Source organism: Gymnogyps californianus, chromosome 12 (genome assembly GCF_018139145.2).
Source record: "Gymnogyps californianus isolate 813 chromosome 12, ASM1813914v2, whole genome shotgun sequence".
NCBI lineage: Eukaryota > Metazoa > Chordata > Aves > Accipitriformes > Cathartidae > Gymnogyps > Gymnogyps californianus.
In genome coordinates this window covers 4,976,686-5,000,350 of record NC_059482.1, presented here as the reverse complement: position 1 = coordinate 5,000,350, position 23,665 = coordinate 4,976,686, and the positions used below count along the sequence as shown (strand labels likewise).

At 39.4% G+C, this 23,665-nt stretch overlaps 1 protein-coding gene across 5 annotated transcripts in view; it reads left to right on the top strand.

Moving 5' to 3' along the window:
* The first annotated feature begins 318 nt into the window (after nt 1-318).
* CDH13 (cadherin 13) overlaps nt 319-23,665 on the top strand; it is a 521,353-nt gene continuing 498,006 nt past the window's right edge. For all 5 annotated transcript variants that reach the window (XM_050904351.1, XM_050904352.1, XM_050904353.1 and 2 more), the window contains exon 1: nt 319-396. In XM_050904351.1, coding sequence (XP_050760308.1) covers nt 352-396 — 45 coding nt within the window. In that variant the 5' untranslated portion in view covers nt 319-351. The remainder of the gene's footprint in view (nt 397-23,665) is intronic.

Here is a 23,665-nt window from a genome sequence, read left to right as displayed (position 1 = left end):
AAGGGAAAATACTATTGAGATCTGTAAGGCATGATTTGTTAGACTGAAACTAAACACACAAATGCACCAAAGTAAAATGCTTTCTAAAGGTGCTGTGTTTGTGAGAGGTGCTTGCCCAATATGTGTGATGCAAAATGGGGATGCTTTGTGAAGAAATCATCCTTGTAAAGCCATTGGTTCTGGTCATCAGACTCTATCCAATGCTTTAGTGATGATGCTGCTGATCTATTTGGGAAGTTGGCTGGCTCTCAAGGCAGAGTCTCTTCTCAAAGGCTGTTTCACAGTGAAAATATGCTCAGTGCAGCCGAGTGCATGAATGAAAAAGCCTCTGGTACCTTCTAGTCTGGCAAAATGCAGCACAAAACTCAACTTACTCTGTCCTTTCTGCTGTCCCAGGTAAGAAATGTGTGTTTTTTCCTTGCTTTCTTTCATCTTCCTTCTCTTGTGCATTTAGATTTGAAAGTATTTGTAATTCAGGTCTGATTTCTGAGTAATTATACATTGCTTGAATTACTGTTGAAAGATGCAAGATCTCTGCTATAAGCCAGTTGCTAGGAATGTAGAATCTTATAGTTCCTTGATTTAGAGTTACAACAAATTTGTTGTGTGATATATAGCATTTTTTTGTTTCCCTTCAGGAAGGGTGGTGGGGGGAATCTTTCAAGTGTCTCGGTTGCAGCTGCAGCAGCAGTATTTTCTGTCATATCAAATGCTGCAACTTTGATTTGCTTCTTTCCTCTGTGGCTTTTGCCGGGTAGTAGGCTTACAGGCTGTTATAGGCAGCTCCCATTATTTATTGCTTTAAAAAAAAAAAAAAAAGAGGGGGAATATGGAGGAAAAATAAAATCAAACCTTGCAAAAGGTTCCCTTCCCCGTACTCTCTTGATAAATGTGTAATACTGTTAGTGACTTGCTATGTAGCCTTTCTCTTATTAAATGTAATAGATCCCCCTCTGTCAGAAAGCAGAGGAAAAAACACCCAGCCTTGAAAACACGGACTTGCTAAAGCCCTGCTGCTGCTGTCTGTCAAAGCAAAGGGACTCGCTGGGCTTTGACTTCTCCATACCTTCTGGTTGCTCTCTTTTCGTCTTGCTGCTGTTACAGGGCTCACTTTTTGGAAGGTCTGGGGAGGTTTGAAAATCCTTTGTTGTTGTCCAGCTTAAATGCATCCTTCCTTCTTTTGTCTTAGGAGCTCTGTAAACTCTTGCATTTAGTGACAGTGGCACTGGCATCCTGTGCACTGAGTAGAGATAAAAGTTAATTCCTTTTTGACTTGCGATTGAGTGGTTTTGTTAACCCTTAGGGGGTTGTTAGGTTTTAGAGCGTCAAACTAGTGCTCGGAACGCTGAGTCTGTACACTTGTGTCTGTGTAACTGCAATCTCCAGCAGGCATTTAGTCTACTTTTTCAAAATAGGATGATAGGGAGAAAAATGGTGAGGCATCACTGTTGGGAGAGCTTTATTGCTGAGAGGAGATACACCAAGAGTGTGTAAGTAGGAAGCAGTAGGGTGAACTGAATGCATATATGCTTGTGGATCAAGGCTAGGATATTTGGGTCCTGGTTTAACCTGATAACTCCTTATCAGGTTATTACCCAGCGTGAATGTGGGTGACTGAAGTTATGGGACAGTGGGAGACTTGGTGACTAGGTACTCATGTGAGCAAGCACATAGGCATTTGGGTGGGTTCAGGATAACAATCCTGCTTCAGGGGGTGTAACAAATGAAAGCAGCTGCTTCGAGCCATAGGTATGGTGCCTGAATGCACTGGTGAAGGATGAGTTTGAGGAGCCAGCGCAGCATGTGCTGGTGATATATGCAGTTTCTTGCAGGGCCTCCCTAACAGCTTGGGCTGGGGCTCTGTGGACTGTGTAGGAGGGCGGGCCAGTGGGCAGCCCGCCAGCTCTGCTGAGACTGGCTGAAGTGAGTGGGCAAGCTGCTGCTCCTGGGGAGGGCTGACTGGCCCTGGTGGGCTGGGGATACCCAAAGGGCTCCTGGGGAGGAGAAGTTGTCAAAGCGGGCTGAGGTCCAGCCTGGGCAGGCAGCTGGGCTGGCAAAGCTGCTAGTGGGAGAAAACGCTCAGGGAGCAGAGGGGCTGGGGTGAGAGGGCACAGACAGTGTAAAGGTAACCTGTGGATATACTGAGCTGGTGCTCCCTCACCTTGGGTTTGAGACCTGCCATTTGGGACTGCAGTTTGCTTGGCTTTCTCTGTGTTTTCAGTCCTTTTTTTTGTCCATCTTCTCTAGTACAGTACTGAATTAATCAGCTTGAATTTGGATTTTCTTTAGTGGTCCCTTGTAGGAAAAGTGGTATGTATATGATAGAGGAGGACAGACTTCTAAGGCCTATTAAACCACATAGCTGGCATTTTTTTAACATCAGTATCTACTTAAAATCTTAAAAGGTGCAGAACACCTGATTCTGAAAACAACTGTGCACTTTAGTGATAACTTTCAGCAATACTTCAGAGTTTCTTCTCTTGCTGGGCTGAGATGAGTTCTAGTATACTGCAGGGCTGAGCTTGTGGCGCTTTAGCTTTGCTTTGTATTTAAGTGGTTAAACTGCACCCCACCTTCCTTATTAACATATGTAGCTTTATCTGGCAATGTCTCTACCTGGTGATTTAACACATCTCCAAGTTTACTTTATAGATCATGTCTAAGAGTTAATGAATTAGGAATGAATTAGACTATAATAAGGAAGTGTACATAATTCTGTCTTCAGGTATAAGGCTGTTGAGTATTGGCAGGTTAAAGTATGAACTGAAGGTGATAGCATGCTAGGGAAAGAAAAGGGGATTACTGAAATGCTGTTTGGCTTTTCTCTTTGACACCACATGCACAACTTTCATGTGACAGGAAAAGTAAACAGAATAATGTGAGAAACAACATATTAAACAAATGTAGCCATCTGGCTGTGTAGCGGTTGTAACACATTTTGGGATTTTTTTCATAAGTTTTCTTTTTTTCTCCCTTAGCAGTAGCAATGATGCCTCATATAATACAATGCTAGTGGAAACAGCAAAGCTCAATTTTGATAAAATGATTTCTAAGCAGTAGCAATCTAGTAATGCAATACTTTCTGTGGAAGTAGAAGACAGGAATAACTTCATTTCAAAGTAATGATAGCAAAGTTTACAGCGCAGAAAAAGTGAGGAAATTCTTATGTTCATAAGAACATGAACTGAAAAAGGTTTATTTTTTATTAAAAGATCCCTTCTAAAATTAGTAACTTTGGCTTTGTGTTTTCTTGGTCTGCATCTAATTCAACTGCATTTGTTAAATATAAAAAAAAATTGCCTTGAGGTATTAAAAGAATGAGAATGGGGAATCACTTTTTCATCTCGACAAAGCAGCCTATTAATTATGTTCGTAAAAATTGTGGCAAACAGGTGGGCAATAAATGAATTTTTTTTTTCTTTTGCAAAGATTTAGTCTACACTACTACCAACTGTTTGTCCTGCTTTCACCAAGAGGAAAACTGAAAATTAGCTGGAGTAGCTGAGGAAGATGTTTCAAGTAATCCTTTAATTCAGGATCACTTTTAAAACTACAAAGCATATCTATACTATACAGCTTTATTGATCTGAAGCTGACAATAAAAACTAAGTGTACTCTGGTAGCTTGTGCAGTTTACTATACAGTGTACAATAAGCAGTAAATACATACAGATTTTTAAATGTATCAGATCAGTGTTTTTTACATTTTTTCCCAAAGGATATTTTCTAAGGCCTATATACAAAATATTTGTTTTAAAACAAAAGTTGTTCACAGGCTCGCTTTTGTATGTTACACATTTCATGCAGACAGATGAATCAACATAAAATTTATAAGTAAAGCTTGCAAGATGAGGGGAAAAAAAATCATTTTTTGATAGCTTTAACAATAACTGTCATGTTCCACTGGGTTGCAACTAAGTCAATTGGAAAAATGTATAGATTTTACAAGCTTGTCATTATAGTGAATAGGGAAAATTAGTCCTAAAACTCTTTCCCCAAATGCATAGCCCACACTGCTGCATTCTAAGCTTTTATTTTTTTCAAATTTCTCCAGAAGAGGGCTCCATGCACAGCTTGAAAGTCAGCGCCTATGTATTAAAAGCAAAAGAAATTTATGAGCTTCAGGAAAAAAGAAAAATCTTGCTCACACCAAGTCTGTTGATATAACATTAAAGATGATGCTCAAATTCTGACCAAGCATTTCCCTGTTGTATCATGTTGCTGTAGGTCTTATTTTAAGACTGCTTATTATTTGAGAGTTCTAGAGAGAAAGTCCTATAGCTCTTGTGCTATATCTGAGTTGTAAAAATGCTTTAAAAATGTTAGAGAAACTTAATTGCCAATTATTATGTATAATTATTTGTACTGATGAGCATTTTGTGAGTAGCCTGATACTTAATCCTGACAGTTTCAGGCCATCATTTTTGGTTATGTAGTCAAAAAGATCTTCCACTTGCATGTCTCATTCAAAAGATGGTGTCTCCCAAAACACAGAGCCATTCCAGCAGTCATGCTGTGCTGTTTGTCAAGTATTGCCTTGGAGGGAAGGTTGGCCCCTGGTGAATTATTATGACTTTAGGCAACAGCTCTAACCTTTTAAAGATATTCTTACACAGGACCTGACCAGACTCCTTACTGCGAAGCAAGGGGGATTTGTTACAATAGATGAGTGGAAACTGGTCATGAAAATGCTCCTAGAGTTATGGCATTACAATTAAACCCACTTTGTTGTGTACTATTTGAGACCCTGTCTTTCAGTTTAAGATGTAGCTCAGGCAATACGTTGGGACCTGGTTTCTGTTTCTGATGATCAAAAATTGAAAAAGGTTATTCTAGCACATGTAATAGCTTTGTGCCGTGATCCATTGGGGGTTATTGACTTGATTTTTAGTGACTTGTCAGCTAGGAAACAAGTATTTCTAAAAGTTATCTCAATAGACCGGTGCAACAGGAACTATTAGAACTATGTCGATAGCAACAGTGGTGCCTGTTCAAGAAGAAATGAAGTTCTGCCTCTCATTTTCTTCCAGTTTGTTGTTAGATAAGTAGGCTCTTCCCATTCTATTAATATGTAAGGCAAGCTAGATAACAGAGCTGTTACTGTTATACTCTTTCTGCATCACTGCTGGAGTCACATCTCCTATCTTCAGCTGCTGGGTTCTACCAGTGTGCTGTGTGTCAGGATTTTGGCCTCAGGTTTCAGAGTTCCTAAGGCCAGCATAAGCCTTTTGGGAGGAGGGGGGCTTCATTTGGGACTTGAGGCAGAAATGTGAGGTTAGTGGGTTTTTTAATTGTTTCACGGAAATAATTTCTTCATTCTGTCTTTGACAGGTACAAGCACCAAATTCACTTCTTTGTATCACTAGTATTCTAACCAGCAAAGCTTCATCTGTGCAGGCAAAAAGACAAATCTACCATCTTCACTGGGGAGGAGAGACAGAGTGAGAGGGATTGATCATCCTTAGGAGACTAAGTGGGCTATAGCTCTTCTCAGTTAATGCTGGATGATATTAGTGGGTTCTTGATCATGGCCATATGGTTGCATTGTGCCCTGCCCTAATCACCAGATGGATGGGACCAGCCCAGATGGGAGACTGTTTTTCTGTCACTTCATGTGTCCTGCAGCTAGCACAATATTAGTATACACAAATCGGTAGGATATTAAATGCCAAAGAGGGGTGAAAAATAAGACTTGCTTTATTAGCCACTGTTTCATTATTCAAAGGTCTTGGAAATTTGCCCACTGCTGGTTTTTTTTTTTTAGTGTTGTGATGTGGACTGTATTCTCTGTGAAATGGAAGAATCTAGTTCTTTGAAAGCCTTACTGTTTTGTATGAAGGGAACTCATTCCACTACTAACTTATCCAATATTCTACTGTTTTGCACCATTAATTTCCTTGGCTAAAGAAAAAAGGAGGAATTTAAGATTTGGTTTGATGGAGTTGATTAAAACAGTTCTAAGAACAGACTAAAATAAATATGAGCTATTAAGAGTGGGGTGGGGTGAATCTTTTCAGCACATAGCAGTTATCTGTATCTCTAACCACTTGGAAAAGCTGATTAAGGTGTTTAAATAACTTCTGATATCTATGAATACCCATGTATGGATGTCTAATTTGGTATCTTTAGGGGCCTTGTTTTTAGGGAGCTGAACATCCACCTTCAAGCTTTTGAAGTGTCTCGAAATCAGGCACTGGTATGCAGCTTTCTGAAATGAGTAAGTTTTTATTGCCTAAGGTTCCCCAGACTCAATTTGATAAAGGTTCTACTCCCCAAACTATAATTTAAAAAAAAAAAAACAAACACAAATCCAAACCTAATAATGGCTATCTATTTCAGTCTAAACTCTTTTGTTCTTTTTCTGTGAACAACTAATTTTTAATTCCTTATTGGTAATGGCAATGTATGTATTTCTAAAAGCTAATATTTAATTCCCAAGGACTTCGCAGTCTGGTATATAATGAAGAGCAAATAATTCTTGTGGGTATGAAGGCTGTGTTAATAGCAGTACAGACAGAAAGTGGGTTTCTAAAAGTTTGAGGACATTTTTGGCAAATGAGTAATCATGGCAGATGGACCTTTTGGTACTTGTGTGTAACAAGGACTCCGAATGCTGAAAACCACAGGTTCTAGGCCATTAAGCTGTCACAGTGCTGTTAATATGGCTGTATGTAAAGAAATATATACATACAACTTGAATTTAGGATAAGAGATGCTCACTTGCAAGTATCCATACCTATAAGCTTTTCTCAGCTATTACTACTTGTGTGCTGAAGACTACTGTTCAAGGTTACCCCCTTTTCCTCCCCTGAGCTATCTTAAGTGTGAGTGCTCCTTATCTGCTCCAGGGCAAAGTTGGCAAGCTTGGCTGGAAACACAGCTGGGGGAGTACTGATTCTATACATTAATGGCTGTCTGCCACATGGACAGTAACACATCTGTGGCAGAGGTAGAAAGAGGATAACTTCTCATATTGCTTCAAATCAATCCATAAAACTGTTAGCACATTGAGTTTTGTTTGAATTGCTATGGAGCAAAAAAGCATGTTACAACATACTTATCATGCTGATAATCGGCTCATCTACTTTATAGACACTTAATCTATTTCTTTTCATTGTCTTGGTGTAACTTGGAATTTCAAGAAGGGTTGCTCTGCAAACTGCCTTTAAAGAAGAGTCTCCGAGTCAAACATAGGGGATTTTGAACCCATGAGAGTAAAATAAAAGCTGGCAACTGTCCATGGAGTCACTGTATAAAGGCAGAAATTCTAAGCTGCTGTAAATTCATCTGGATCCACTAGGGAGCTATCCCAGCATGCATGAATTGGGAGTATGATCCATAGCTTGTATAGACAGCATACAAGGATGGAGGCAGGGGGAAAATCATGTCAAGTTGCCCCTTCCCCAGCTATTATAGTTTTCCTGATGTAAGATGGTCTTTGAAGTGTCTATTACATTTTAACTTTGAGCCAACTGTTGGCAACTGCTTGGGAACAGAGAAAACCCTGGCAACAGTGTTCCCAAGATCTTGCATTTTCCCATAGACAAACTCGCTGGCTTTGAGTTCCCCTACTGCCAAATAAGGTGTATTTATACACTTCTCTAGAGACAGCCCTGTGTTTTCCCTGAGGAACCGGGAAAACCTGTTGTTTTATCAGACAACAAACAGCTATATCAAAATGTGAGAGCTGAACATAGCACTGCTCTATAGCTGACAAAGCAGGAAATCCAGAGCATCTGGTACTTTGCTCTCTAAGTGAAAGGAGATGGAATTAGCCATTAGAATCGGATGGGCATTTCCTTCCCCGTTAAACCCATTGTTTCAGACCTCTGTCAGAGGAAGCTGAGCACCTCCAACTGTGCTATGCAGCAGGAATGGGTATCTCAGCTGCAGCTTTGAGCTGTTCGGTACAGTTAGATAACTGGCCAAATTAAAAGGTGTTCAGTTTGACCTTCTGCCAAGATAAGATAACTGGTCTTGCAAGTGCCAGGAAGTCATGGATATTATCTACCATCCTTATTCAGGTGAAATGCAAAATGAAAAACCTATGGCTAAAGATAAATGAGAATAAAATTAAAATAGAACAATACATAAAAATCAGTTTTGATTTCTGGGCATTTGTATTAGCCTGCTACCTGAAGGTTGTATTGTGTGTCAGGCTAAGTGGTTTTATTCTTTTCCAAAATGTCTTTTGTTTTCATAATTCATGATCTGATTGAACTAACTGGACTCTGAACTCTATAAATCTTGATTTATGAATATCGATAATCCTATCAATTTACTGATATACAGCTCTGACCTGAGCACTAAAGTAGTTAGGCCCATATTTGATCACTTTTCCTTAATATGTGGCTATATCATTGCAGGAGACATTATTCAGTGGGACAAAGATGTAAGGATGGTCATTAAAGCCTAACAGTAATGGGAAGTACACCTTTTTGCGCTCACTCCTGTTCAGAAATAGATAAGGATCTGACATTTGGTTCTATTTTTGGAATCATTATTTTCTTCTAATGCTTTTAATTAAAAGATGTCACTTAAAAATGATAAAGAAGAATACAATCTCCAGTTTTAAATGTCATCAGCAGTTTTCCCTAATTGTTGTATTTATGCAGTTTAGTTATCAATGCAGAAGTGCAGCGTTCTGTGCAGTGAGGATATTGATTATTGCAATCTGACAAAACAGCAGCTCTTTAGATGATAATTTTGGATACAACGTGTTACCAGGAAATAAGGTAAGGATGCTGGGAATAAATCATGAAACTTTTGTATCTAGTGGCAATGACTTCTGATCTTGCACATCTCTCAACTTTAGTTTTCTGAGTTTGCAATAGCAGAACACTGTTGCTCACAGTGATACGGGAGCACGTCTCCAGCAGATGTGGATTGATTGCATTGCCCCGCTTCGCGTTATCTAGGTGAGGGATGGTTAGTATCAATGCCATGTGCATTTCTACTGTGTACGTACTGGGAGGCTTACATGGCTTCTATTACTACTATAACTGAGCACCCTGCAAATGGTAATGAATTTATCCTTGCTTCTCTAAAATAAATGCTGAGTTATGACATGAACATTATTCTGAAATGGGAGACAGCCTCCAACATCTGCCTGTTTCAATGACTTTAGTTCTATTATCTTAGTTGAATAATGATGTAGGCTGCTGTCACTTTTGCTGCTGGTGTTGATTCAGTAGTGACAGTTCATTGTACTATAGAAAGATTAATTCTGATTGGAGGGAGCCCAGAATAAATTCAGTCTTTAGGCCAATCAGAAGCTGGTGTAAGTAGTACTATTTTAATAATGCCGCTCAACTTTCAAGAATATAGTTAGTTATGATTTGCCAAAGAACTGCCTATCTCTGTACAGCTAGTATTTTGCATGTAGAAGAAGAGAAAACGTTTAGGTAATCATAACTGCACAGAGTTCTTCTAGGCATAAGGAAATGGAGTGTATTTGCTTGTAACTGGTGTTTATGTGACGGCTGCTGGCAAAATGATCAGTTGGAGCAGAGGAGGAGGATGAAGCTGGCAGTGCTATATATACTGACAGTATTTGAGACAAAAACAGTTTGGGGTAGAAGACAGGGGCAGATAATATACAACCAACTATGCTTCCTGTGCTTGGGTAGGGGAGAGGTGCTGGATATTTCCACTGCAATGTGAGATGTAGTCTCAAAGGCAGAATATTTCCCCCACCATCTGTTCACTGATAAAGGTTCCCATCTTCCTTCCTTTCCTCACATTGGAGGAGGCAGAGCTACCAAAAGCTTGGGCTCCTCTGATAGGAGGTGAGCTGCCTGGTCATGGCTGTTCCACTCCTATGTCTAGCTTCTGGAAGTGTGATGCTGCTGTCCTAAAGCGTCATTGTTAGTGAGATGCACCTAGATGTTTGAATTCCAGGGCGGGGGGCGGTCAATGACACATGGATGGGCCATTTGTTACAAGCCTGAAACATGAGAATCTGTAGACTTGTATGGACTATTGAAAGCTAATCTCTGACTTTGTGGAACAGCTGCCTCTTCCTGTATGGTTATGTCCCTCTGAAATGAGGATTCAATCTTCTTACACTTGCTTCCCAAGAATACAACTTTCAAACCTTTTGTTCCTTCATAAGTCAAAGGTACACAAGCACAGAACCTGTTTTTTGCTGTGCATGGGAGCTAAACATTGATTATGGGTGGCTGAAGGAGTTTGGCTAAAATAGAAGCAGACTTGGTTGTCTGCTATAACTCATGTTGAATGCAAATAAAATTGTTTTTCCAGCTTGTTCTTGACTTCTGATTTCTGCATGCTCTGTGTTTGTGGAGTCTAGCTGGGATATGAAGGAAGAAAAAGCAATCATGCACAGCACGAGTGGTTCTCCCTGCCTTACCTCCAGGCTGACTGGAAGCATCAGCATTCCTGTAATTTCCTTGTTCAAATTACTTTTTCTCTGTTCCACTTCATCTGTTCAAAAAAATTCAGATAGTCTGAGTGCTTTTAGTTTTTCTACTCAAACTTTCTTCCAGAACTTCTAGTGTTGGGGGAAAGGATGAAAACTTTTTACTGCTGTGGTTTAACTTCTCTTAGGTGGGCTTCAACAGGCCCTTTTGGAAACTCCATCCTGTTCTTGGTGCTTATAGATGTTTTTCTTTTGGTGATAAATGAGAAGATGATGGAGATTTTCCTGCAGCATGAGGAAAAACAGACACACCTAAGGAGTCACTTTCCTTTAGCATTTTACATAGGTCCTGGTCATTTTCACTGGGTAATCTACAGATTGCCTAGAGTTAATGCAGTGTTAAATTGTGACCTTTAGCTAATGTGGTAGGCAACTATAAGTGTTGTACTGTTAGTATTTGTGTATCTGGCCCAAATCTTGTGCATTTCTTGATATGTTCATATTACCTTACTCCTTTCTCCCTCAGTCCCCTAAGGCAGTCTAGTTCTATCTGCACATGTGGAAAACAGAATTTAATTTAGCTGTCCCATTAATGGTTTTAAGTTGGTGATCTCTTAGAGCCAGAAGTGCTGGGATAGTTATTTAGTAATAAACATGCTGACATAGCTGCTGCATTTCTTGTCCCTTTCCTTAGCTGACTGAGGAATACAAGAAAGAAGATTAAACCTTAACACAAAAATGGAAGGGAAAACAAAAACCAAGGGGAAAAAGTAAAACAAAACGGTATTCAATGTCCTGTAGCTTTTTTCAGCTGTTAGGATTTGGAAAGCAGCCTTTTGTATTTGCGGTACAGTTAACAGATGTATACAGGAATGGAGCGCAGCATCTAGTCTGATTCTGCTTGATTTCCACATCTTCATTTACACACAATCTTACCTGATAGTTTAGGCTGACGCCCATATCCAGAGCTCTTGCTTATATCTGGATCTGAAGTTGTTGGCATCAGGAAACAGCAGTACTGTTTTATGCACACTTGTGTATGTATCAGCATGCTGATTTATGAGAGACAGGAAATTTAATTCTTTGTAAAACTCTGTATCTGTTTCCAGCATTCATTAGCTGCCCAGCCACAGAACTATCCTCTCTTCTATATTTTACGTTTTGGTGGGACTTTTTTATTATCATTTGCCGTATATCTTAATGGACAATATTTATCTCTGTCTGCTGCTTTGACGTTGTTGTGTTCATGATCATTAAATCCATTCTACTGATGCTTTGGGGAACTTGTTACCACACAGATGAAATAAAAATTAGGAGATATGTTCCTCTAATTGACTAGTTGGCTGGGGAGGGAATGGGAAAGGAGAGAACAGAGGACGCACTGGGTATAAGGTGTGAGGCCAAACCAGCCTTTGTTGCAGGAGAGCACATTGCAGTTTCTTTTGAAACTGTTTGCATGTCACTTCTTTAACTGTCTGAAACTATTTTATGTATATCAGAAAGGTTGTTTTGCACATGTCCTCTGTGTAACACGAGAATACTTTTTAACTGCATACTGGTGGAAGTGAGTGTGTCCTAGAGAAAATGGAAAGGTAGGAAAGGGACAGAGAACCTGGGAGGGGAAGGACAACTCCGTTATGGCTTTCTAGCAATAAATAGGAAGCAAGCCAGATACCAGGAAAAGCTGGGCAATGTCTTGCTGAAATGAGTATTGTGGGGCAGCTGTTATGAGAGATAATATCTGATAGAACTTTGGACCATTTGTGTGATTTCCCTTGCCCTACCACTTTTGCTAATATATAATTTCATAGACTTATCCCCTTTCTCTTATTTTCTGGTGTCTCTTAGAGGCCAGCTGAAGAGCAAAGATTAAAGGGAAGAGAACCTGACTTCAGGCACACTGACTAGCTGTTAGTTTTCTGCAGGTTCTTCAGTACTTAAAACAGAAACAACCCTCCCCTGACAACTGAGCAAACAATTCATGTGCAATGGATCTACTTCTGACACTGTATTTCTGGGGTGTTTGTATGACTCATGATTCATCTGGCAAGGCTTGAGTTTAAGCACTGATAAAGAGAACACACTGGAGTGCAAATACATTTGACCTTTCAAAACATTGAAAAGAAAACAAAAATAGAGAAAGAGTTACTTTGCAGTTTTTCCTTGTACATGTGTAATGACTGCAAGCACACTAGCATTCTTATTTCTGCCTTGGGAGCCTGGATAGCACAGAGGCTTCTAGGCCTGAGATCTACTGTTTTGTACCTGCTGTTCCCTGGACAGTGTGCGTGAGTTGGCCTGACACTGGAGTAGAGGTACAAGTCAACTTTGATTTCTCCAGTTCAGGCATTGGCCTGTAGTTCAGGTCTGCTACATCCCAAAATCTTTACTGTTTGATAAGCTATGCTTGTATAATTGGCATGCTGGTCCTGGTTCACTTGCATGATGGGCAGGAGTCTGTATTTCAAGTGTAAAGTATCACTGCAACTGTCACTTTAAATCAGTAGTACCAATACAGAAGTAAGGCTCAGTGGAGTGTAAGTTTCTGCTGAAATCCTCAGCTAGCTACAGCCTTAGATAGCTTGGATGCAGCCACCTCTTAATACTGCTATGAACAACTTTAAAAAGCGATTAATTCCATGGATGCTCTATGGTGTAAATACCCCTGTTCAGTTAGTGCCGCAGTGAGCTTGCTGCAGGGTTCAGTCTTGCCCTGAGTTAACCCCTCCTAGAAGAGCTGGGGTTTTTAAATACCAGTGTGGCTGAGTCAGGGGCATGCCAGGCCTGTTACGCTGCCACTCCCCATGTCATGACTGCTCCTGGGGAATATGTGTAGTTCTGAATATGGCTCCAAATACGATGGGAACTGAAGATCCTCCCTCCTTTTCCTCATAAAACTGTTGTTGATTTGTGAGCACATTCCTTTGCTTTAAAAGCAGAGGAAGTACATGCAGTACATCTCTCCCAGCCTACAAGCTAGAGATGTACACAGTGTGCAGAATTTTGTGCCAAGGTCTGGGGGTAGGGGTAGGTTTTGAATGAAGTGATCAGGGTAAACTTTTCTCTTAAGTCTCTTTGGGGAAGGGAGAGAAGGCTATACAGCACCTGGGGTACGGCTCCGATCTGGTATCGCTACAACTATTTTTGGTATTTCTAAAACTGCTTTGCAGTTGGTGCACTGGAATTCGGATGTTTTTTGGGTGTGAAGCTGCTTAACTGTAAACAATAGCCCCTCCTTGATTTATTTGTACTACCCTGCTGCCTGTCATATGCTGGTCAAGTCCAGTGCAGCAGGGAGAAACATTTTTTTCCTTCTCATCCCACTTTCTTATTTCCTGATTCACTGTGTAGTCACCTCTTGTGGCTGTGGTTACATGAATTTCATTAATAGCAAATCTTGAGCAATCCACTTAAATAATAATCAGCCTGTCTTTTATTTTGCCCTTCTTCTGTATATTTGTTGTGAGTCAGTGAACTATCTGATCAGCTAGCTACCTTAGCACCTGTAAACAAATCTCTCTGTTTTTGCTCAGTGCTATTGGCAAGGCTTCTTGCTGAAGCAGGGTTGCTGGACTGGAAGGTGTGTAGTACTTGTGGAGCCTAAAAAGAGAGGGAGGCAAGAAAGTGTGACTGCAGTTTAATGGGTAATTAAACGGCATCCTTCAAGGAAGGGGTTCCTTAGTATTCTGTCTTATTTAGTAACTCTTTGCTGTAAAACAGGTAATTAGTCCCTGGATAAGCAGCACTAGTACATGAAACTTGCCATCTTTCCCAGACAAGGTTTTAACTGTTCCCTTCAAAGTTATGCTCCTTTTTGCTTAGTCTCCTTCTGGCTCAAGGCATCTTAGTTGTGTAACAGCCTAGCTTTGGCTGGACAGAAGTAGGGCAGGGAGCTTTCTTGAGCAATAGCTGTGGCTTTGAGTGTACTTAGGTTGAGAAGGGTTTTGAGCTTTGGCCTTCCCATTGCCCAGCAAACTCTTTGTGGACTTTAATATTTTTTTTTTTAGCTTCTCTCCTCAGACTGTGCTGTTTCATTAAGAATCTGAACTGTAAAGCAGTGCCTTTTCCCACCAGCTACGTGCATAAGGCTGACCTTTGGCTTGAATACAAAGTTTGATGTCAACGTTGTCCCATTACCAAATATAGCATAAATCTTACTGACAAGGTTTCCAGGCAGCTGTGGCTGGGGGGATGTAGGCAGTGAATGTGTCTGAATGACAGAAGTAATTTTTGATCTCTGTACTTAGCACTGAAGCACATGCACCAACAGGCCCAGGAGAAGAGGGTTGTTTCTTGCTCTGTCCCTTGCTCTGTTTCCATATGGACACCCTCCCTTGAGCTGTGGCTTGCCTTGCTGTGCTTGGCTAGCATTCGTGGGGGTCGGAGCCCACCGCTGGCACCAGGGAATGGCTGCTGGCCCTGGTAGGGATAACTGCACTCACAGCACTTGGAGCTTCGCTTCTCTCTTAACAGCCTCATCCTTCTTGAGCATCTTGATTTCGAGTGTCTGTTGAAGCACTGTAAACAGATTTCCTTCGGTTCTGCAGCACTACATGCTGTGTTGCAATACATTTTGTCTACTTTAAAGCTGTTAGCGATTCATTAGTTTACAGTTCCAGAAACCCATTCCAAAGAGATCACTCATCTCCCTAGAGCAGTGAAGATATTTTCAAGCTGGCTACACAGTGCTATGGCAGTGTTTTTGAGACTTGCCTGGTTCAAATCATGTGGCAGCGATACTGCCAAAGGCTGCCAATTCAATGGGGGATTGCACACAGATTCCATGGGTGGGAACTTGCAATATTATTAGACACAGCTAATAATAGTTCCTCTTGACTTCTGAAATGTCAGAGTGGTCTTGTGAGTAACTGCACTTTGGAAAGCATTAACCTTTTGTTTGCCACCAAGAGTAGTCCCTGACATGTTCAATGCTGCATTATGCTTGTAATACATAAAGGAAGTATATTGGAAACCAGGAGTCTTAATATATGTCTGTGAATTGACTAGTGTCAAGATCTCAGAGTTGCAGCATCAGTCTGGGGACCCATGATTGTGTCCTCTGTGTGTGTACAATCACTAGAAATACAAGCTTCTGCTCTCCAGAGATTCCTAAGATCTAGTGGGCCTGCCTCTGCCTCATTTTCCCCATCTGCAAAAGGCTTTGAAACATAATAGTGAGAAATCTCTAGTGTACTGCTAAAAAAAAAAAAAAAGTATGCTAACATAAAGAAGCAACTCTGTTTTCTTTGAGAGGGGTCAGTTACTGTCTGACAGACTGTCCCAGAGTCAGGTCTCCAGGGCTTCTGGAGTTTCTGAGTGTATCTCCCTGACCAATTGCTCTAGAGCTGGGTCTTCTGGCAGGGAACAATAACTTTGCTTTGCAGAGAACTTCAAAAGTTTTCAATTGCTTTATGAACCAGGTGAAACCGAAAGTAAAAAAATCTCCAAATGCTCTGTGGAACTAAGTTAATACTCTTTCTTACACTAGCCATTTATTTCTTTTTGCTGTCTAGTGCATCCAGCCAAGGTACCAGCAGTATGTCTCCAGCTGCAGGATTTACTGTAAGATTTTCATGGACTGCTGGAGGCCAATCAGTAAGGGATTTTGATATGTTGGCTCCAGAGTGGCAGAAACTGATAAATGAAAAAAAACCTACAAAACCAAGTTCTTAGTCAAAAGATGCTAGCATTTAGAAGAGTGACAAATTAAACCATGAGCTTTTGTGTCCTTTTGAGGATATAACTAAAAGCATACATCTGTGGCAGATGAGCTGAGTGTCAAGAGATACTGGACACTTGTCTCTTCTTGTGATTTGACTAAAGTTGGGGCACTTCCCTCTTACAAATCCAGAGCTGCATGAGAATTGCATGAAGCCAAGCCCTTAGTTGGAGAGCAGTGCAAATACAGGGGAAAGACAGATGATCTATATTCAGAGTTCCTCTTCTCAATTGCCTTTTACAGCTATTTATTATAGTTAACACCTGGTGGATGTATCTTTCAAGGCAGAATTGCATCACTGGGGGCTATGAATAACGTTACGTAATGAAGGCACCTCACTTTCTGTATGCTACTATATCTCTAACTTTTATTTTCCTGACTTCTGTGAGAAGTTAGATGATAATATCACTTAAGAGCAGGGAAAACTAAAGTACAAAGCAAGAAAGTAGCTTGTGCAAAGTCCTATAGGAAGTCTTTAACAAGTAGGATGCAGTCACAGCTCAGGAGCCCCAAGTCACCCATCAGTACACATTGTCCCCAGTATTGAGAACCCAGAGCAACATGCCTTGTTGGGGGGAAATCTTGGAAAAAGTCTTGCAGTCTTTCTATTTATTAGAACTAAAACTTTAATTACAGTAACTAGTTTGTATCTTAATGAAGAAGCCATCCCTCTATTTCTGCAGTGCATCTAACTGCCAGGACTTAATCCTTGTTTTAAAGATACGTTGCAGTCGTCTTGTGACAATGAAGATGTATTTTTAGTGTGGTTGGGGAATTGTGGTTAACAGAATGGCTTCACTTGAAGGGGAAGCTTGACTGTTGTCATTTTGTTCTTGTTCAATAATCCAAAATACATTGTTGACATCAATGCTTTACTAAAATAAGATTAGGATCAATGGGTTTTTAAGAATGTTTTCCTTTTTCCCATCCGAGTTTCTTTTTTTCTTCAGGAGTACTCTGTCATTTTCTTTTCATGGCAACTTAAATTAAATCTTGGTTGTGAGCATTTAAAACAAGTTGTATGCTTATAAATCTGAGAATAAAAGCAGAAAAGATTTCTCTTCTAATAAGTTCTCTTATTCCTCCTATATGTACTATACTTCATCCCCTCTGCCCTCTAAATCATGATAATCAGACACTGAAAAAGTGTATTTTATATGAGGATCCATGCAAGTCCTGGCAGATGGACAACGGAGTCCTCTCAGCTGCTTTTCACCATTGCTGGATAAACCCCGTCTTGCGCACTCGCAAAAGTCGTCAGGCTGTCCTTCATTTCATGTTCATCCTCCTTTGTCATCCTGATAGGTGTTAACGTGCAAAGGCATTTGGGGAATTATGAAACAAAATTGTAGGTATTCTTAAAGATGCAATGTCAAACAGCTCAGTAGCACATGTGACAATTGCTGGATCCATGTTTCTGTCATGCTTTAAACTTGTTGAAAGAATTAGGTTCCTATTCTCTCCGTGTGCTGTCTGCAGTTAGCTGTGATCAAAGAAAAGAGTGGAGGTGGTCTACTAGGAATGCTTCCCTCCTTCTGCATGAAAGAACAAATTACTGCAGTTTTCTCCTTCATTGGAATAATGTGTTCATCTACCTGCCTCTGAGCGCAGTCAACAACTCTTTTAGCAAAGTATTGGTGCGGACACTAAATTCTTCTCAGATGGCTCAAACTGCCACATAAGTCACTCTTGCCCATTGTTTGCAGTCTTACTCTGAGATGGTCTGAGGGAGGAAGCAGAAGTGTTATCTGCCCAAACTTCCCCACATTACCAAGTTGGTGGTCTGCTTTCTATGTGTAGTATCCTGTGCGCCCCAGAAATACCATATAACAATCTTTAGTGTCCTCGGTGAAATATTACCTAGAAGTATTACATCAAATAATTTGCAGCTGACTACTGCAAATGCGTTTTGCTTCTTTATAGCCCGATTCAAACTAGAGGTTAAACCTAATAGCTAAGAATTAGTTTTTCGAATAATGTTTCATCAGACTCCTGTATGTGAAACACTTGGTAAGAAACAAAGTAATATTGGCCAAATGAGTGATACAATTTAAGTATGAATTTGCATTTATGGCAGCCATATGCGTATATTAGTTCAATACTAGCACTTTTTTCTTAGACTTCTATGTTTTAGGTGGCATGCAGCATTTGAATTACAAGACCTTGAAAAGAAATGCTTGATTTTTAAACTCTGTCATCATTTTGGCATTATACTTGAGAGCAACGATTGTCACGTAATTTCTAAAAATCCAAGATGTAGATCTGTCAGGTATCAGTAACAGTCAAGCATTTTGTTTATTTTCTGCTTTTAATATTTATGGTATTAACGGAAGATAAAAATCAGATTTTTCTTTCTCTGATGAGTCCTTACAATTCAATTAAGCTAGGATTTTGTAAACAAAACTATGATTTGAAAGAGGGTAAACCTCCCTGAGCTTTTAGGGAACATGCGTATGTCTGAATGTTCTTGCTATTCTCATAACTCTAATCTTTGTAAGCTGTAAGCCCATTCAAAATATTATCTAAGCACTGACAACATCCTCGGTGTTAGTACAGTGCATTTAAAAAAAAATTCTTTTGTGCAATCTCTGCTCTCAAGGACAAGCCACATAATTAGCTGACCTGCCCGAAACACACGCTGTTGTGTTTCTGTTTATTAAGACACAACAAATTACCGAATTCAAATTTGTTTTTTTTGAAATCTGAACAATCTGGAGAGAAGCATTTCATGGTAGAGAGGGGAGATGAAATGTGAAGGCATTGGGTATCACAATCAAGAGAATGCTGTGTGTATGCATATATACATTGTGTGTATATATATACACGTGTGAAGGTATGCACGAATATATGTAGGATTGTATACACAACACAGGTCAGGCAAAAGCAAGGGTAAGCTTTTCAGGTTTTGTCGTGCTACAATGCCTCGTTTACTCCCAAAGGTAATACTTGGTTTGTAACGCATTATTTTCTTAAGATTTAAGCTTCTGAACCTTTTTTAAAAAAAAAACAAAAAAAAAACCAACAAAACAAAAAACCCCAAAACCAACAACAAAACCAAACCAAAACCAACCAAAAAAACCCCCAAACAACTGGGTTCAATTTGGGCTTCACTTCAAGTTCCTCTAAATTGAGCCTGAGATATTCATATAAAATCCAATCAGAACACAGTCGTGACTCTTGCTCTTATGTTTTGAACCTGTGTGTATTTTTGAACATGCTCAAACTTGCATTACTGGTATGAAAGCAAGTGCTCAAATAAGCTGTTTTGAAGAGCAAGAATTGAGTGTCCTTATCTTCAAAGTAACCTAGTCCAGCTGTATAGTAGACTTTGTGGGTTTATGCTTACTAAATTCTTACAATGAAAGCAGTGATAAAGAAACAGCAACTGTGGACCAGAAATGTGCATAGAGTAATTTGAAGGACTGGTCTATTAGAAGTACAAATAAAGACTTGCCAGGTTTGATAACATTTCAAATGTCTGGCTGTTATCCTAAAGAGCATCGTTTGGGACCATGTGGATTTTTTCCTTCCTGTACAGTTTTAGCAGGCTGGATCTGATCATCTTTAATCACAAGTGCTCCCTGCCTAAACATGCAGCCTCATAGAGGGCTTTCTTATTTGGACAAGTGTAACTCATGTGAATTACAGCCAAAAGGATTTGGGCCTGTGTAAGCCATAGGAGTTGTCACTTTAAGATTCTGGGAATAGTTGTTCGCAAGAGAACACTGATGTGATGTTTAAAAAGAGCCTGAAAGCAAAGTGTCAAAATATGTGCAGACCTTAGAGATGCATCAGGTATAACTATATGCAGAGCAACTTAGAGCAGACTACAAAACAGTGTTTTTATTTTCCCCTGTGGTGTGATGTTATAGCAGAGAATTGTGTATAAAGGAGGAAATGGAATGTGTTTCCTTTTTTCTCCTGCTTTTAAATACAGTGACATGTCCTAATTTAGACCTAATTTTCATTCCTGTAACATTACTTGTAATAATGTCTAAAGTCCTCAGAATTAATTTAACTGGAAAAATTCCAGAAGGACTTTCAATTTTTCTCATTAAAAACATTATAGATGTCTTAATTAGGCACTGTTATTAATGGTAATATTACTCAATTTAGAACTACACACTTAAGATGTGGTTACCTCTAGTGTGATTAGTCAGAAGCTCTGCTATGCAAGGATGCACACTAGAATTTTGAACACTTAAATATTTAGAGCCAGATGCTCAGCTGTGTAAATTGTGTGGCTACTGCGACCTCAGTGGAGCTAGGCTAGTATACATTAACTGAGGGTTTGATATCTGAAGTTATAAACAATTGTTTCTGGCTGATCTCCCTCACTATTTCTCCTTTTCTTTTCCTTTCTGGTGTTTGCTCATTTTTTTTCTTTAAATGATGTACTTATGGTAGAATAAGTTTATGAAGTAATACATATATATTCTTTTCTCCAGTATAAGCTGTTTAACTGCTGAAATTAAGCTGGAGTCACTCTGCGCTTGAATTTCTTTTTCCCCATGTTATCCCAGGGGGATTTCACTGACTTAAGTGAACTTGCTCCTTATTTAGAGCACAGTTCGAGGACCTTTTCACAGTGCCTTCGACTCTAATGGGCTCTGTTACAAGCTTTAAGTTGTTGTAATTTGCTTTACTTGGTGAGGACCTTCTGCTGCTACATGTGAGGGTAGAATTAGGTGGAATTTTTTATTTGCTTGCCTAGACGCAGATTTAGAGAAACTTTTGAAGTACTCTGTGGACCAGTTAATGTGTGTATTTTCCTATTAGAAGATTGAAAGGAGCTATTTAGATTTACCATATTTGTGCCTGGCTTCGTTAGTACATAAGAATCCACGACAGTCTTCAGTTCTATAATTACTGGCTGTCACTCCTGTTTGATGTTATATTTTTTTGTGGATGGGAAAGGCTGTTAGCTACATTGGCTATTGCATGCTGCTCTGTGACTTTAATTGGAGAACTTTTACAAAATAAAGCCTGCACTTTGATTATCATCAGGGTATAAGACTTCATTTAACACCCTCCCTGACCCCCCCCCAAACTCCCAAGGCAAATGTTCCAGCTTTTTTAAATTATTTGGAAAGTGAGGTGTCTAAATGAAATTGAATGTAACAGCAAATTTTTGTATGTTCTGTTACTCAATAATCCCAGTGTTTAGATTCCAAGTGTTTTCAATGCATAAAATGTTGCCTTAGCTGCGTACAAGCTCATTTGCGTGGCAGAAAAAAGATCATCCTTACATGAACTGTGTGAAACCCAGACTTGTGTCATCTTGCAAGTAGTTTAACCATGAAATGAACAGTCATCATGCGTTCAGGTTAAGGTGGACAGATGTGCATGAGGCTGTTAAAGCAAAAGGCATCTGGATATATAATTGGTATATGGGATAGTACTGAAATCTCAAAATGGTACAGACATTTGCATCTGTTCACTGATGTATATAATGACAAGTTATTTGGGGTAGTAGGGTGTGAAGCTTAAAAGCAACTTAATGGCTTTTCCTTTAATAAATCATTTAACTATAGCAGTGTCATCTTTTATTAGCTTGTAATTTTGTAAAAGTTAAAATTGAGCATAATGTTGCATATAATTCTAGAACATCTGGTAGCAATATCTAGTAGCAGCTGTTTAGTACCTGAAATATAAACAAAACATGATTTTATCCACAGTTGTCACAGTTAATTTTCTTGGAAGTACTAGTTTTGGAGTAGGTGCACTAGGAAATAGGTCTGGTCAGAAGAAATAATGGGTGGAAAACAAGATATTGTTCAAAACTTGAGCAAATAGAACAGAGGATTGCATAAAATCTGGACAAGGAATAGTGGTGTGTTTTTATAAAGATTTTTTTTTTTCTACTGAAATAAAAAACTTTAGAAGAAATCCCAAAATGAATTATAGTCCTTAAATACACTGTGCTTTGGTACTGAAGTGTATCCTATTAACACAATCTTAACATATCACGAACTTTTCATAGTTTTTTTCAATTCTTACTCCTATAGGGGAAATTATTCAGTGCTCTGACTGTGTTGATATATATATAATTGGATTACTGTCCCTTGAGCTCTGGGGGCGGGGGGGGAACCCACCCCACAAACAAAACTGAAAACAAAGTAAAAATGAGGTGACACTTTTTTCTCTTCTGCAGTTCATTTGCTGCTTTTACTGTCTTGTTCTAACTTGGGATTCAAAGGAAATGTGTAGGCTGCATTGTCACGTGGAGTGGAGAGCAGACAGAGAAATGTGCCTTTGGGCTGCTGCTGTTTGTATTGCAACCTGTAATACCACCCAGATGCCCGTTCTGAAGTTTCATGTTTTGGGCTTTTTCTTTCTGTCCTAGGGCATCAGATATATTTGTTCACTGAGGGTGAAGATGATGTAGCATCAGTTGCACCTGCTGAGGCTCCCCTTGACATGGGGAATTTAACTTTTTTTTTTTTTTAATATGGGCATTGCTTGTCCAGTGTATTTCGGACACCCCTAGCAATAGGAATGTGGTGTATGGTAGAACTGAATGTGCACAATCAAGTAGCTGTTCATGTGGCAGGTTTCTATAAACTGTTCCTTTTAAATCTTGCAACTGTAAGAAGCAGAGATGTTAGCCAAATAATCCGACTTTAGCGTTACTTGTAGCAGATTCTGGTCATTCCAGAGTCAATAGTGAGATTTATACAGAAGCAGATTAAGATCTTGGAATATTGCAGAGCACCAAAAAAAGTACATGTGGCACTAGCATCTTTTTCTTCTCTTTTGATGCCCCTTTCCTGATCCCTCTGGGGTGTGAATTCTATTTAGGGCACCAATATTCTAGCAATCCATTTATCCAGTCATGTTTAAACTGCCTGTACAGAATAATATCACTTCAAGGACAGAATAATGTTGATATTTGACACATGAATAGATTTTCTCACTCTGTCTTTATGATAAGGATCCCTGATGAGGGCAAACGGTTAACTGTGATACTGGCTGGCTGTTTTTCGTTTTCACTTCCTATTAAGGACACAAGAGGACTCTAACGACATGAGCACAAAGAAGTTTATTTCTGTCTGGGGCATTGGTTTTCTTTTGATGTTTGTTTATTTCCAGCAGTGATTAAAAGTCACCCATCCAGCATCTCGATCTGTGCCTACCATGAGTCTGAATATATGTTGCAGAACAAGTAGGTCTGTGGCTGCGTAGGCACAATTTTTGATTCATTCTAGGCACATTTAACTAGGAAAATTCTTTATTTTCTATTACAGTGAAGTGACACTTTTAATGGATGATTCAGGTGCTTTACCTATAAGTTGATTTTAAAAAACATTATGCAGTATGGATGTTCAAGTGTAAATAACTTATAATCATAGCCTCATGCTGGAGGATGCTAAATATCAGTAATTTTGTATTATAATTCATTATGGATGACATTCTGGCTCCCAGTGGACTGATTGTAAAACTCCCTTGGCCTCGGTAATGTCAAGATTTCGCCGTAAGTGTTACCTAAAAAATAAAATGGTGACGTTTCAATTCTTACTTATGCAATTAAATTAAGATTAATTAGATTAATAATTTTGTATGTCA